This window comes from Pseudonaja textilis, chromosome 10 (assembly GCF_049901715.1).
Source record: "Pseudonaja textilis isolate UNSWEBS1 chromosome 10, rPseTex1.2, whole genome shotgun sequence".
Taxonomy (NCBI): domain Eukaryota; kingdom Metazoa; phylum Chordata; class Lepidosauria; order Squamata; family Elapidae; genus Pseudonaja; species Pseudonaja textilis.
In genome coordinates this window covers 18473133-18487655 of record NC_141999.1, presented here as the reverse complement: position 1 = coordinate 18487655, position 14523 = coordinate 18473133, and the positions used below count along the sequence as shown (strand labels likewise).

The window sequence follows — 14523 nt, the reverse complement described above, 5'->3', positions numbered from 1 at the left end:
GTCTTATTTTTATTTGGGCCCCAAAATATGCAGTGGGGCTCGTTTTGGGGGGGCTGTCTTACTTTTTTCCCCTATATTTGGGAGGCCCATTGCCTCTGCTTGCTCACAGTGGGGCAGAAGTCTATGCAGCACCTTAGTGCCTCCACTGTGAGGCGGGGTATGTGTGTGTGGAGATGCTTAATGTGCCCTGCTCTGGCTTACCTCAGGGCCCCCACAGCCAGGCCATCCACACCCCAGCACCTGTGTTGGCCATGGGACCAACACGCTGCTCAGCTTCCTGTTCCATTGCAGCCGTGAGCAAGCAGAATAAGTGGGCTGGTAACCACGCTGGCTCCTGATGCACATGGCTACTGGTGCTGCCACCGCAAGGCAAGGCAGGTGTTGGGGCATAGATGGCCTGGCTGTGGGGGCCCTGAGTTAAGCTGGTGTGGGGACAGAGGAGACAACTCCACCCCCTGCCTCTCGTTCTAGCTGCAGCACCGCAAGTAACCAGACGGAATGGGTGGATGGCCAGCTGCACAGGCTCTCAAGTAGGGCTTATTTGTGGGGTAGGGCTTATATCAAGTGCACACATTAAAAACTATGCTAGGGCTTATTTTCAGGATAGGTCTTGGCTTTGGGGAAAACAGGATTAACAAGGATATCACTTCAAAAGCTACTTACCAACTTACATCTAATACATCACAACCTGGAACCTTGGATATGAATAGATTAGGAAAAATATCTATGCTTATCTAGTTTTATTAGGAACAGTATAGAAGTGTTTTGTTATGGCTCACTTCTGGATGCTTTTTAAAGTTCTCATTCTAGTCCAGAGCCCTTGGATCTTCCATCCTAAAAAAAGTCTGATCCTGATTAACTTTTCTGAGATCAACCAAGGTGAATGAGGTTCTGCCATATGCAAATATTGTTGCTATGTTTGCATCACAAGCTATGTCTCAAGAAATAATCCATCTTGTAGGTTAAGAGAACAGACAGTTTCCCACAGTATACTAACACAATGATTAAGTTCCCAGGGCATGTCTACTATGAATTCCCCAATCCTAAAATAGCTTAATCTAGCATTGTGCAAACCTATCTGCCATTCTATGGAATTGATGTTGTGCTGGGGCCATAGAATAACTTGAAGCCTTGGAAAATTCCTGTTGATATCTTTTTCATCCCACTTTTCTCCTCTCTTATGACATTATGTCATCATTCCAACTAACGAACTCCAAACCACCAACAACAAAAAATAGGAGGGTTTTCAATAAACGACAGTATCCCACATCTTGAATTTTTTAAACAACTTGTGTGGACACACCCCTCCCAATTGTAGGTCAACCTGAGAACGCTTTTATTCTCACCAAAGTTGGGGTGATTTGCACCCCCAGCTAAATAAAGAATAAATAAAGGGCTGTAAATTGTGCAATTGAGGAGTTTTGCGGCATCATTTAAAACTTCCTCCAGATATTTCAAATTATTCTTGTTCTACTGGTAAAAAGTTCCTTTTTTTCTACTGATGACCACAGTTTCTGCAAATATAGCTTCATTTCTCTGTTGTCACTGACAGATGCTTTCATTTTCTAATGTAGGCATCGATATCCTTCAACTGGATCAGTAGAAGTTTGTAATCTCATTTCACTAGTATACAGGTAAGATTTTAAATAAAAATGTGGTGGGAATTAAACATTGTAATATTAAGCAAGTGTATGGATAAAAAGAGATATAGTCAAAGAAAACTTGGCACTGAAATTACTAAAAACTGATAGGAAGCATTTGGGATTATAAGAATGTGTGAAAAAGGCAAGAATAAATATTTGTACACAACATACTAATAAGATTCTCCTCTTTTCTTTGCAGTGGTATCAAAAAGTCTTCCTTTTGAATAATGCAATAGGATGTTAGGGACTCAAATTTTACCCTGAAGAGTTTAGAACTCAAAGCCAAAAATTGAAGAATAAAGGCTTTTTTACTCTAATGGATCATTTGAAATTCAGTAGGAGGAATTCTCTGAAATGAAAGATTGATTGTTACTCATAACATGAACAACGTTGATACCAAACAGAGATACCAACCAGGGGTTTTTGCTATGGTACAACTAATCTTGATTTGGTGATATATTATTTGCATTTAAATTTCAGTCGCAATAGTTCAGGTTAATAGGGGACAAACCCCCAAAATATACAAATCAGAAGTATTTAATACTAGACCATTAGCTCTGTATGAATTCCCCAGGCAACGACAACATTTCAAGTTGTTTAGAGAATGTCTCATTGTCATCTGACAATAGGTCCTGAAGATTGAACAATATTTAGAATGAGGACAGAGATTGCACTGGTATTCTCTTAAATTACTAAAGACATAACTTAGATGTGGCTGGTATATTCCTCCTGATTTTTCAGGGGCTCATAGTACCATTGTCCATAGTTCACTTGGGGTTGGGGATTAGAGGTACTTTCTTTTTTAAAAAGATTTTATTGATTTTCTGTTGTTTACATTTTGTTAGTGCTTAATAAACATTGTGTTATATGTGTTATTTAATTGTTTTAAGAATACAGATTACATTCTTAATCTCCACCTCTTTTTTCCAATCACTGATAAAATAAATTCCATGTTTGATAATATTCTGTGCCGTCTTTCTGTTTAATCTGCAGCGTAAGTCTGTCCATTTCTGCACAGTCTAGTTTCTTCCTAATTATTTCTTCGTCTTGCGGTGTTTCTTCATTTTTCCAATATTGTGCAAATATAATCCTCGTTGCTCTTAAGACATGCACTATTAAATATATACTTGGCTTATCAAGTTTTTCCGATGTTATGCCTAATGAAAACAGTTCAAGTTTAAGATCTAAATGTTTTCCTATCATATTTTCTAATCACTTTTTGCCCATTGTTATTATTATTATTGCTTTATAGCACAAGTCCACCACATATGATAATATGTGCCTGTTGGGATTAGAGGTACTTTTTATCTATTCCTTCTTTAGTAGGTGATTTCAGTCCTTGGTAGTGGGTCATTTTGGCAGTCTACATATTGTGGAGGCTGTAGTCATGGCTTTTTCACCCTGCTCTTTGAAATCTATATGAAATCATAAACCCAGGAATTTGGTATGTCTGGTCCAGGGGTATCAAACTTGCAGCAAACACCTTGGCCAATAAGGGGCATGTTGTCAGCATACTTACCTCATGCATGAGGTTGTGAAAGTTTGCATGGAACCAAATAGATGGAAGCTAAACCTGTTTACATGAAATGGCCTGTACAGTACATGTCCAAATAGAACAGGTTTGCAATTTGAAAGTCCTTCTGGACTGCTCCTCCATAAACAACATGTCAAGGTTATAACCAGAGGATTCTTTACCTACCTTTTGCTAGGTATCAGTTTTGATCATGTCAGATAAGGAGAGCTTAGCTACAGTAACTCACATTCTTCATTGCCATGCACTTGAGTTACTGCAAATAGACTTAACATGGGACTACCCTTGAAAACTACTTGGAAACTGCAATTGGTCCAGAATGCAGCAGACCTTGTATTAATTGGTTCTCAGTGTTGGGAACTTATAATACTAATTATGCAAGCCCTGTATTCATTAATGATTGACTTCCAGGTATAATTTAAGGCTTTGCTGGCTGAGGGATTCTGGGAGTTGAAGTCCACAAGTCTTAAAGTTGCCAAGGTTGGAGAGCCCTGATTTAAGGTACTGGTATTGATCTATAAAGTCCTTGATGGCTTGGTGCCAAATATTTCCAGAACCATCTGCCCCAACCAGAATTGACCCAACTGTCTAATAGATCATTCCAAGATACTAGTCTTCCATGAAGTATATAGACAATGTAGATTTTGAGTATTTTGCAAAACATACATTAGATGTGTTCTTGGCATGTAATACGACATCATTTTAGTCACACTCTAAAATCATAGGAATACAAGTTCTCTAATTAAATCTTTTCTTTTAGAAGACACCTTAATAAATATATTAAATAATAATATTTGGATGTTTTACTCTATATTTTACTAATTGTCAATATCCAGTCTGATCCTGCTCTCCATCTATCTGTGTGAATACACCATAAGCTTAGAAGTATTCCAAACACCTTCCAAAAATACAAGAATTTGGAACTGTTCAGTATACAAGAATACTGTATACAAGTATGAGAAGCTGTGAGCTGGCTTCAGATTAGAGAATCAGGGAAAACAAGAGATGAACTAAACTTGATTCTCTGTAGTCAGATGAGCAGAAGAGGGAAGATGATCTATCCATGGATAAGATCTGAGCACCTCTAGAGCATTGGAAAATCTGTTTTAGCACCATTAAGGAAACGGATTCACCCTTCCCCAAAAGGCCAATTGAAACTATCCCAGAGACAGAAAAATATTCTTCAGCCTTGAGGAATAAGAAACACTCCTGCATACAAAGAAAATCTCTATAAAATGTTTTATAGGTGACATTTGCCCCCAGCAAGGTTAGCAATATGTCCGCTAAGTGTTGGAAGTATAATCAGTATAATCAGACCCTAGGTACTTAGTATTACATGTGGTGGATTTGTATGAAAGCAAGAAATATTGGACAAAAATATATACCTGATTGGAAAAGATGACCAAGCAACATACAGATCTGAAACCAGAAATATCCTTGTTGGGTATAAGGCTGGACTATATATCTAGTTTTGCATGTGTTGACAACAGCAAGGATTGTATTTGCACAGTACTGCAAAAATAAGAACACCCCATCAGATGACGATATGATTCGGAAAATATGAGACTGTGCATTGATGGATAGATAGACATTAAAAATAAAGAACAAAGAAGACACAGAATACTACAACATGGAATAGATTTTACAAGTGGTTAGAGATAAGAGATAGAAATTAGATGAAGAAAGATTATTGCTGTGTATGAACTAAATATAAAGATGGTTTAGAATGATAAATATGCCAATATATATAACCAACAGAACTACAAATAAGCTAAAGAGAAATCTATTTAAAACTATTCTTACACTATTATTATTGTTATTAGTATATATGTTAATATTCCTTTTGGTTCTTTCTTTGCTTTTCTGTAAATGATATGCCCTGACAATACACTGTATTCAAAATGTTTATGAATATAGATAAATGATAGATGATAGATAGATAGATAGATAGATAGATAGATAGATAGATAGATAGATAGATAGATAGATATAGATACAGATACAGGAATAAGAAACACTTGTGTTGGTTTTTTGAAACATCTGATTATGTCTAATTCCTTTACAGAATCTGAGAACATGGAAAAAAACCCCATGGTGCTTATTATCTATATCATTGCCTTCATCGTTGGTCTGCCTTGCAACCTTCTGGCCTGCTACTCCTTCCTGAGCAAAGTGCGTCGCAAACCGGTCCCCATAGATATCCTGTTGCTCAATTTGACCATTTCTGACCTTTTCCTTCTGATCTTTCTGCCTTTCAAGATGGCAGAAGTTGCTCTGGCTTTCACATGGCCCCTTCCTTCCCTTCTTTGCCCATTGGCAAACTTTTTCTTCTACAGCAGCATTTATATCAGCACCCTGTTCCTCATGGGAGTCAGCATAGAGCGCTATCTGTGTATCGCCTACCCTGTTAAACACAAGCTCAACCGCAGACCAACCTATGCAAAAATTGCCAGCCTTTTCTTCTGGTTTTTGGCTTGTTCCCATTGTGGTTGTATCGTCTTCATTGTTCACTACCTCCCTGGAACTTCATGGAGTCATACAGATAACGTCACTTGCTACCATAACTTCTCCCCCGAGCAGCTTGTCATTGTCCTCCCTTTCCGCCTGGAGCTCTTCTTTGTCCTCTTCTTACTTCCATTCCTTATCACTGTTACCTGCTATGTCAACGTGATCCGCATCTTGAACAGCATGCCAAACATTAAGCCCCAGAAGAGGCAAAGGGCCATGGGCTTAGCTGTGGCTACCGTGCTCAACTTCACTCTGGCCTTTGCTCCTTACAATATCTCCCACGTTGTGGGCTTTGTGTTGAAAAAAAGCCCTTCCTGGAGAACAGAGACATTCTGCCTGACTTCTCTCAACACAGTGTTGGATCCTATTATTTTCTTCTTCTCTTCCTCCACCATCCGGAGGACGTTTACAGAATGTTGGATTGGCATCTGCAGGAAATTCCGGAATCATACATCACTCTGCTGTCCATGTTGCTGTAAGTCTTGTAGGGACAATGACAAAAAAGGACAAACTGGTGAATTATCTCTTGGAAACATCCCCAGTATACTGGCAGGATCTAGTACACCCACACCTTTTGCAACCCTTGAACCATCTATGACATTAGACGAATGATCACTCAGAAAAGTCTTACTAGACAGAGCAGTAACTCCCAGGAACAGCTAAGCTAAAAATGATCACACAACACCAAATATATCCAAGCAAGTGTGAAATTTGAAACAATGCCTACAGAAATGTCATTTTAAGTGACAACAACCAATGTTCAAACTAACGTTTGGGAAGCTTGTCTGCTGCTCCCAATTTGCTCGTAGCAACTTTCAGTTTGACTACCTTCAAAGATAAGATGGCATCTGCTTATAGTTCTCAGACTTTCAAGACTTTCAGAGAATTCCATGTTTGCTTCTTCTTTTTTTTTGCCAAAGACTCCAGACTTCACAAAGAATATTTGAGACTTTGTCACAGGTAAATAATAATACCAATGGATAACCAGCTTGGGTCACCATGACAGATCTTTGCCTCCATCAGCTGAATGGATAGAAGGGCACACATTGATAACACAATAATTATTTTCTCATAGCAGCTTTTATGATGCCCATCTCCTTAAAAAAAATTCACTAGCTGCTTTTTTGTCATAATGAGCTGGTATTGTTCATAGCCCAAGACCAGTTAGATCATCCTTTTCTTTTAGCACTTGATTGCTGCAGCTCCACTCTTCTGACAGTATATTGTGATGGACTACTATCTCTTAAAATATTTGTCCAATATGATATCTTTGTTGGAAGGAATTGTTTGGATAAGCTCCTCTGAAACTCAAGGCTTATTATATTTCTGTTCAGCTGTTTAGTTCTTTGGCCTTAAAGGCAGCTATCCCAACTTTTAAATCTCAGAGTATCACAGGGAGGAAATGAAATAGTGGCACCATTCTACCAGCAGAAAACAGCATCTCCAAAAGATCGAATCTACCTAGAAGATTCACTAAACTAGATCTACTTTTGGTAGGGCTTTTTTTTAAAGCAGGGCCTTAAATGAACACTGATGTGAGATTACTTTGAATCTCCTGAATCCAATTTTCAGTTTTGTGAGAAAGCCTCAGTTGCAACGTTCACATATATAATTCTGGAACCAACATATCGTATTTCACCTTGTTGGTTTTGTGTGTAAACTAGATTGTGGTAGATAAAACCTACAGAGATTCAGAAGAAGCCATCTACCTGACACCAGAGGGAAAGAAATATCTTTGTGCCTTTTTTTTTTTTTTTTGAATGATTACTGTTGAAGTAGTCACTTGTATATAAAAGCTCTAGGCCTCGTTTATATATTTTTCTAGGCTGAAATAAATGGTCTGTTTATTTTTCTTAGAGGCTGTGTTCCTTCCTATCGAAGCACCCATGTTTTGACGCTGAGATTACTTTCAGGGATGGGTTTTGGCAAACACAATTGTTCCCATTTGAGTGTCTAATTTATCATGGGTTGAAGCAGTTTCCCATTCCACTCCCATAGTCCAGTGGTGGGATTCAAAAAAATTGACTACCGGTTCTGTAGGTGTGGCTTGCTGGCATAGCTTGCTGGGCATGGCAGGAGAAGGTTACTGCAAAATCTCCATTCTCACCCCACCAGAGGTGGTATTCAGCAGGTTCTGACCAGTTCTGGAGAACTGGTAGTGGAAATTTTGAGTAGTTCGGGGAAACAGTAAATACCACTTCTGGTTGGCCCCACCCCATCTATTCGCTGCCTCCCAACTCCCAGCCGATTGGCTGGCTCTTCTTTTGTTGCTCTGCACAGGAGAACGGAGCTGGAAAGCAGGTTAGTGGGGAGGGAATGGGGATTTTTCAGTAACCTTCCCCTGCCATGCCCACCAAGCCATGCCCACCAAGTCATGCCCACAGAACCGGTAGTAAAAAGAAATTGAATACCACCACTGCTCCCCACCCCACTAACCTGCTTTCCAGCTCCCTTCTCCTGTGCAGGGCAACCAAAGAAGACCCAACCGATCATCTGGGACTCGAGAGGCAGAGAATAGATGGGGGCAGGGGCAGTCAGAGGTGGTATTTGCCGGTTCTCCAAACTACTCAAAATTTCTGCTACGGATTCTCCAGAACCGGTCAGAACCTGTTGAATGCCATCTCTGTCCCATACACAGAGGCCTTCTGAAAAATATCTGAAAGTGACTCCTTGATCTAGGCTGATGACTATGGACATTGTGGTGGCAGCAGGAAAAACAAGTCAGTGCCTCTGTCTTGTGATTGGTGGATCCTTAAAGAAATTCACAGTCGGGTATCCCCCATCCTTATTTGGTGATGATGCCAATTTGTGCAGTGCTGGTGATGGATCATACCCCCCCCCCCCCCCCCCCCCCCCCCCCCCCCCCCCCCCCCCCCCCCCCCCCCCCCCCCCCCCCCCCCCCCCCCACCCCCCCCCCCCCCCCCCCCCCCCCCCCCCCCCCCCCCCCCCCCCCCCCCCCCCCCCCCCCCCCCCCCCCCCCCCCCCCCCCCCCCCCCCCCCCCCCCCCCCCCCCCCCCCCCCCCCCAACCCCCCCCCCCCCCCCCCCCCCCCCCCCCCCCCCCCCCCCCCCCCCCCCCCCCCCCCCCAACCCCCCCCCCCCCCCCCCCCCCCCCCCCCCCCCCCCCCCCCCCCCCCCCCCCCCCCCCCCCCCCCCCCCCCCCCCCCCCCCCCCCCCCCCCCAACCCAAAAACCCCCCCCCCCCCCCCCCCCCCCCCCCACCCCCCCCCCCAGAAACCAAACCTAGAGAGAAGGGGTGATTTTTGGTTTGGGGCAGCATCTTAAATTTTAAAAAAATTCTTCCAAGCATGGTTTTTATAGAGTTCTCTGTAGCAATTGAAGTGCTTTTGGTTTCAAACCAATTTGTCCTTGGAGACTTTCTTAATTTCTTTCTAAGTCTTCTCCACTCACAATGGGGAAGTTTAGAGCTGGTTGTTTGCATAACAATATCCTCTTTCTCAATTGGTAAACCACGCTTTCAGCAATGTAAGGAACGGCCACGATGACCCAACATAGAGATACTGACCATGAGAGTTTGGGTAATGATAGATAGCATAGACATGTATTCAAAGGTCTTCTTGTCAAGTCCTGTTTGATGCTCCAGATCAGGAATTTTCTGAAATAGGCCAGATTTTTTTTCAATATCTATCCAAAACTTGCCCCCACACTCTCATTAGGATTGCTCAGAAACCCACGTAAAATGTTGTGAAACGGCATCTAGTGGCTCATATCCTACAGAAAACAGGGGAAGAAGGAAACATGTGGTTTTTCTGAAAACTGTTCCTGTAATTTCTCAATCTATCATAGTGGGGTTCCTAATGTAAAGGAGCAATGTTTAAAGTAAGGCAAATATAGAATGCCAAAAATTTAGAACTCTCTTGAGAACTGATGTGGTATTAGCTCAACCTACATAAAAGATTTTTGTTTGGCCTTTTTAATACTATCTGACTTGCCATATAGATTACTATTCCACTCAGCCTGATATCACTGACCCTATATTCATATATTCATATACTCAGGGAGGTAACTTCCTGAGAATTTGAGGAGCCTGTTAAACCCAGGATAATGAACAGATTACCAGTATACCTAATAGCTTTTCAACAAGCTATGTTCCCAAAACAACCGAGGGAACAAGAAAGAAATATGGTATGTAACAGACTTTCCAATCTCACGGGCCAAAACCCCCAGCTTCCTTTAGCTAATCTCTTCTTGAAATGAACAGAAAATATTATGGTATGTGGTTCATTGTGGGCTATAAGAGATAGCATGGAATTTGATGACAGAAAAGGAAAGAAAGAGAGACGGAGGGAGGAAGGAAGAGGAAGGAAAGAAGGAAGGAAGAAATTTCATATGGTAAATTTAATTTTTTTAAAAAATCAATCCAATGCTTCTTCCACCCAACCAACCCCAAATGCATATGTGCATAAGTTTGAGTTACTATCAGACATAGTTGAGAAATAGGACTGGCCAAAAAAGGAATCTCTTCCCACAACTTAAGTTTGTGACCAGATGAGAAAGCAGTTGAAACCAAGAAAAGTAATTTAAATTTCTTAGGAAAGTCACTAGAACGAATTTGGAGGATTGCATTTGTTGGAAGTTGATATTGCTCCAATGATATGATCAGGGTAGTCCAAGAAATGCAGTACTCCAAACACTATTGGACTCCACTTCAACCCCAGGCAATATGTTTAGTGGTCATGATGGATGTTCCTTGTTTTCTAGTTTGGTCTCCGGGTCTATTGTGTCTAGATGTTAAGATCCAGGCTTAATTTTGATGTATCTTTACTTATCATGTTAGGAGGAATAAAAATCAAAGGTGGAGGAACAATAATAATGTTTTTTTTAAAAAAATCCACATATTTGGACAGATCATTATCTAATAGAAAGCTGATTTGTAAAGGAGTACCTTTTACTTCTGTTTTTTCAGTCCATTATTTATTGTCATGAAGTACATTTATTGAATTGTAATCTTCTAACAGATTGCTAAAATTGAAGTGGGGCCAAAATCTCATCCAAATATTAAGCAGATCTGATTCTGCTTAGCATTTAAAATATTAAAAGCCATAAAAATAGGAAAAATGAGATAAAGGGGAGGTATCTTTATTTAGGAAAATATTGTGTGGTGAAGGTCTCAGTTTATGCTTGTTCTGAAGATTTATTGATGGAAGAATGGGCTTTGGAGAAAGCTGTACCTATTTTCTGGCTTTTTAAGTCAATATTTTAAAAGCTAAGCTGTAAAAGGATGGCAGAACCTAGTGGAGGAATTAAAAGAGGGCTCAGCCTTGAAACAGTATGTAGCCACAAGCAAACTAAGTGCAACCTCCTTTGAATCCTATTGGCCCTCATTTAACCTCAAGCAGATGTTAATTAGTAGTTAAGAAGATTATTGTGCGTAGGTGTGATTAGCAATAAATCCCAAGTTTAACTGGAGTTTTACATGTGGACCTGATTTTTCATGCTTGACATAAGCAGAGTCAAATCTGCTTAGTACTTGGATGGGGCTCTCTAAGAAATTCCAAGCTGAAGAGGATAAGACTATTTTTGGAAGTTTTTTTTTTTTTTGTGGTGGGGGATGGGGGAGACAGAGAGACAATGTCAAATCACTTCCGTGTTGTTACCAAGAAATATAATGAAGTCACCAAATGAGTTTGGCAAGGGATTGCTCAATGTTGACTTTTATAAACAAGCCTTCTTATTAAATTCTATGTACATACTTTAGCCTTGGTTCCAAATACATTTAGTTTCATAAATCTAAGGTTTAATCTGTGAATATAAAACCAAACTGGCCCCAATATAATATAATAATATTATAATAATATAATAATAATTAACACCTGCTTTAGTTTCATTGGTATCTGGACTAACGTGAACCTTCATTATAAAAATAGAAGCACCTCCGTTACTGGAAAAGTAGCAGCAGATTGTCAGTCTAAAATATTTGTTTGAAATAAAAGTGTGACGCATTATGTCCCTCTTCTCCCTGAACACCAGAGCACTGGACTAGAATATGCAAAGAAAGAAAAAAGTTTGAGAAATCTTTCTAGTCCAGAAAAAAATCTGTTTTACATACAGGTAATCCCCTATCTACAACTGCATTAGGACCAGAATTTCTATCGTTAAGTGAGTCACACCCAATTTTATAACATTTTTTTGCTGCAATTGTTAAGTGAACCATGTGGTCATTAAGTGAATCCTGTTTCCCCCATTGACATTCCTTGTCAGAAACTGGCTGGGAAGGTTGCAAAGGGCAACCCCCTTGATGTTGGGATGCTAAAACAGTCATAAATACATACCCGTTGCCAAGCACCCACATTTTGATGATGTAATCCTTGAGATGCTGCAACAGTTGTAAGTGTGGATACTGTTTTTAAGTTGATACTGTTATAAATTTTGAATGGTTGCTATATGAATGGATAGTCAAGGACAATGTTGAGGGCTTACTCTTGGAGGGAGGGGAAATTACTGTAGGCTGATATGTTCTTCAAAAGAAGGAAGGGGTGCCATGCAGAAAAAGGCTGTGATCTTCCTTCCTTCATTCTACAATGTGTGCTCTTAAGATATGAACAGGTCGATGCTGTCGTGCCCCTGGTGGAGACTGACTCTGAGGGAGAGGAGGAACAGCTGACAGTGAGTGGAAGTGTGGCTCTGGAGGTTGTGGAGGAGGCTGGGGAAGGGCAGAGGCTGGCTGAGCAGTCAGAGGAGGATCCAGGCCCATCTCCTAACCATCCTAGGGCATGCAGGGAGGAGAAGATAAGGGAGACATGTGCTCTACTCAGGAGGAGAGGGCCTTGATCCTCTTCATGGGCTGCAGCTATGACAACTGAATAAGAGGGCGGACTTGCGTACGGGTGAACGGTGGAAACAAAGCATGGAAATATCTCTAGTTTATGGTTCCTCTCTGAGTTTGGCATTCTTCTCAGTGTGTGTTATCTGTGGACATCCTCCAGCCCTTACCTTGCCTGGTTTGTGTTGCTTTTTTCCTTCTTCTTGTAACTGGTTGTGTGGGAGTTTTTTGTCTCCAGTCAAGAATATTCAGAGCTTGGAAGCAAAGTGCAGGAGTAAAAGGGGCTTCACCTGTCTTCTGTGACTGTGTTTGTTTTGTATCCCACCCTGGGTCATCACAGATGTTGGATGAATTATGGGGGTGAGGGGAATATCTATCTATCTATCTATCTATCTATCTATCTATCTATCTATCCATCTCTATCTATCTATCTATCTATCTATCTATCATCTATCATCTATCTATCATCTATCTATGTCTACCTACCTATCTACCTACCTTCCTATCATACATATATACATATACATACACACACACACATACATATATTCTATCATCTACCTGTCTACCTACCTACCTCTTTCTCTAGTTCTAGATATCTATAGCACTGGCTCTATCTCTATTTATCTATCTGTCTATATCTATCTATCTATCTATCTATCTATCTATCTATCATCTCTCTCTCTTTATCTCTCACTCTGTCTCATCTATCATCTCTTTCTCTCCCCCGCTTCTCTCTCTCTCTCTTCTATTAAATTTACAGATTACCCATCTTACTCGAGAGAACGCATAATACAAGAGCAGTTTGAAAGTGGAATCAAATTTGAGATCGGTTTGCAGAAGACATCTGGTTTCCTTTTTCCTGTGATATTGATGCAGCTAAGGCTATAAGTAAGGAAACATTTAGCTCCCCTGGACCTCATTCCAACCCCTTTTGTGACCTCGCTCATTAACAGCAAGCTGGCCTTCCATTTTCAAAAAGAGAACACTTGTGTGTGGGAAAAATCATGCCTGTGCAAACATCTGCATGAGTGCACATGCTATTCTTTTATTATTGATTCATTACCTGTCCGTTCTTTCATTCAGGAACTCAAGGTGAAGGACACAGAGTTTCCTCCTTCTGTTTTTCTCCATAATTCTGAGATAGTTTAAACTGAAAAAGAAGGAGTTGAAAGATCTCTCTGTTTTCCCTCTATATAAATCCAGCTATTCAGAAAGGGAGGGTTGCCTCCAGCACCAAATATTAGAAAGAAGGCATCTAAACCACGGGGTGTAAGGAAAAACCAAGGTACTAAAAGAGCATACAAGATACAACTTCCCAACTCAAAAAGGACAAAATCTTCATTTACATAAGACATATTATTTAAATATAAAAGCTAAGGATCCTCTGTCAGTTTTTGTTTTCTCAATATATTTTAAATAAACAATTATTTGTGCCCGGCTGGTGCAGCTAACTTGCTTTTGATCAACATTCAAAGTTGGGAGCCTCTTAGCCCTTGAGAAATGCATGCCTGCACCCCAGTGGTGAGCTCTGTTTCTGCAGACTATTTCTCAGAGAAGATCTCAGATCTCAGGATATATACCTCTTCTGGATTGTTTAAACCAAGTCTCTTGTCCAACTCATCTTTCCACTCTAATTCCAAAAACGTGAACAGGTTGCTGTTGAATGTTCTCACTTCTCCGCAGTTTCTGTTAGTAAGCTCATCAAAAGCTTTGCAAGACCAGTTTCCACTTGGATGGGGCAGGTCCCTCACTTAGAGCCACTGAATTCCACTGCTGTCTTCTCAATGCCGTGTAAAGAGACCCCAAAATATATATAAAAAAGGTACAGACCTAAGATAACATTTCTTTAGCTGGTCTCTCACCTGTATAAATTCTTTAGCTTATCATTTGGTCAGGCAGCCTATATGCCGCATGCTGTCCATCTGCATAGAGCTTCCATTTGTTCTTCATCGTGAATGCAGAGAAGATCAACTCCTTTTCTGAATGGTTAAAGAGTGATGGTCAAATCCCATATGTTAGGGATCACAGGACAGAAGACATCATGGAGAATGAAGAAT

The 14523-nt window shown here is 40.6% G+C and overlaps 1 protein-coding gene across 2 annotated transcripts; it reads left to right on the top strand.

Annotated features, from left to right (window-relative positions):
- The first annotated feature begins 1509 nt into the window (after positions 1-1509).
- LOC113448207 (free fatty acid receptor 2-like) lies at positions 1510-7534 on the top strand. 2 transcript variants are annotated; one of them, XM_087939971.1, is made up of 3 exons: positions 1510-1634; positions 3586-3675; positions 5240-7534. In XM_087939971.1, exon 3 carries the CDS (start codon positions 5251-5253, stop codon positions 6292-6294), a length of 1044 nt encoding a protein of 347 aa, XP_087796097.1. In that variant the 5' UTR covers positions 1510-1634; positions 3586-3675; positions 5240-5250; the 3' UTR covers positions 6295-7534. The 2 variants fall into 2 exon arrangements, with proteins under 2 accessions (XP_087796097.1, XP_026574599.2); XM_026718814.2 differs by lacking the exon at positions 3586-3675.
- Positions 7535-14523: the final 6989 nt, after the last annotated feature.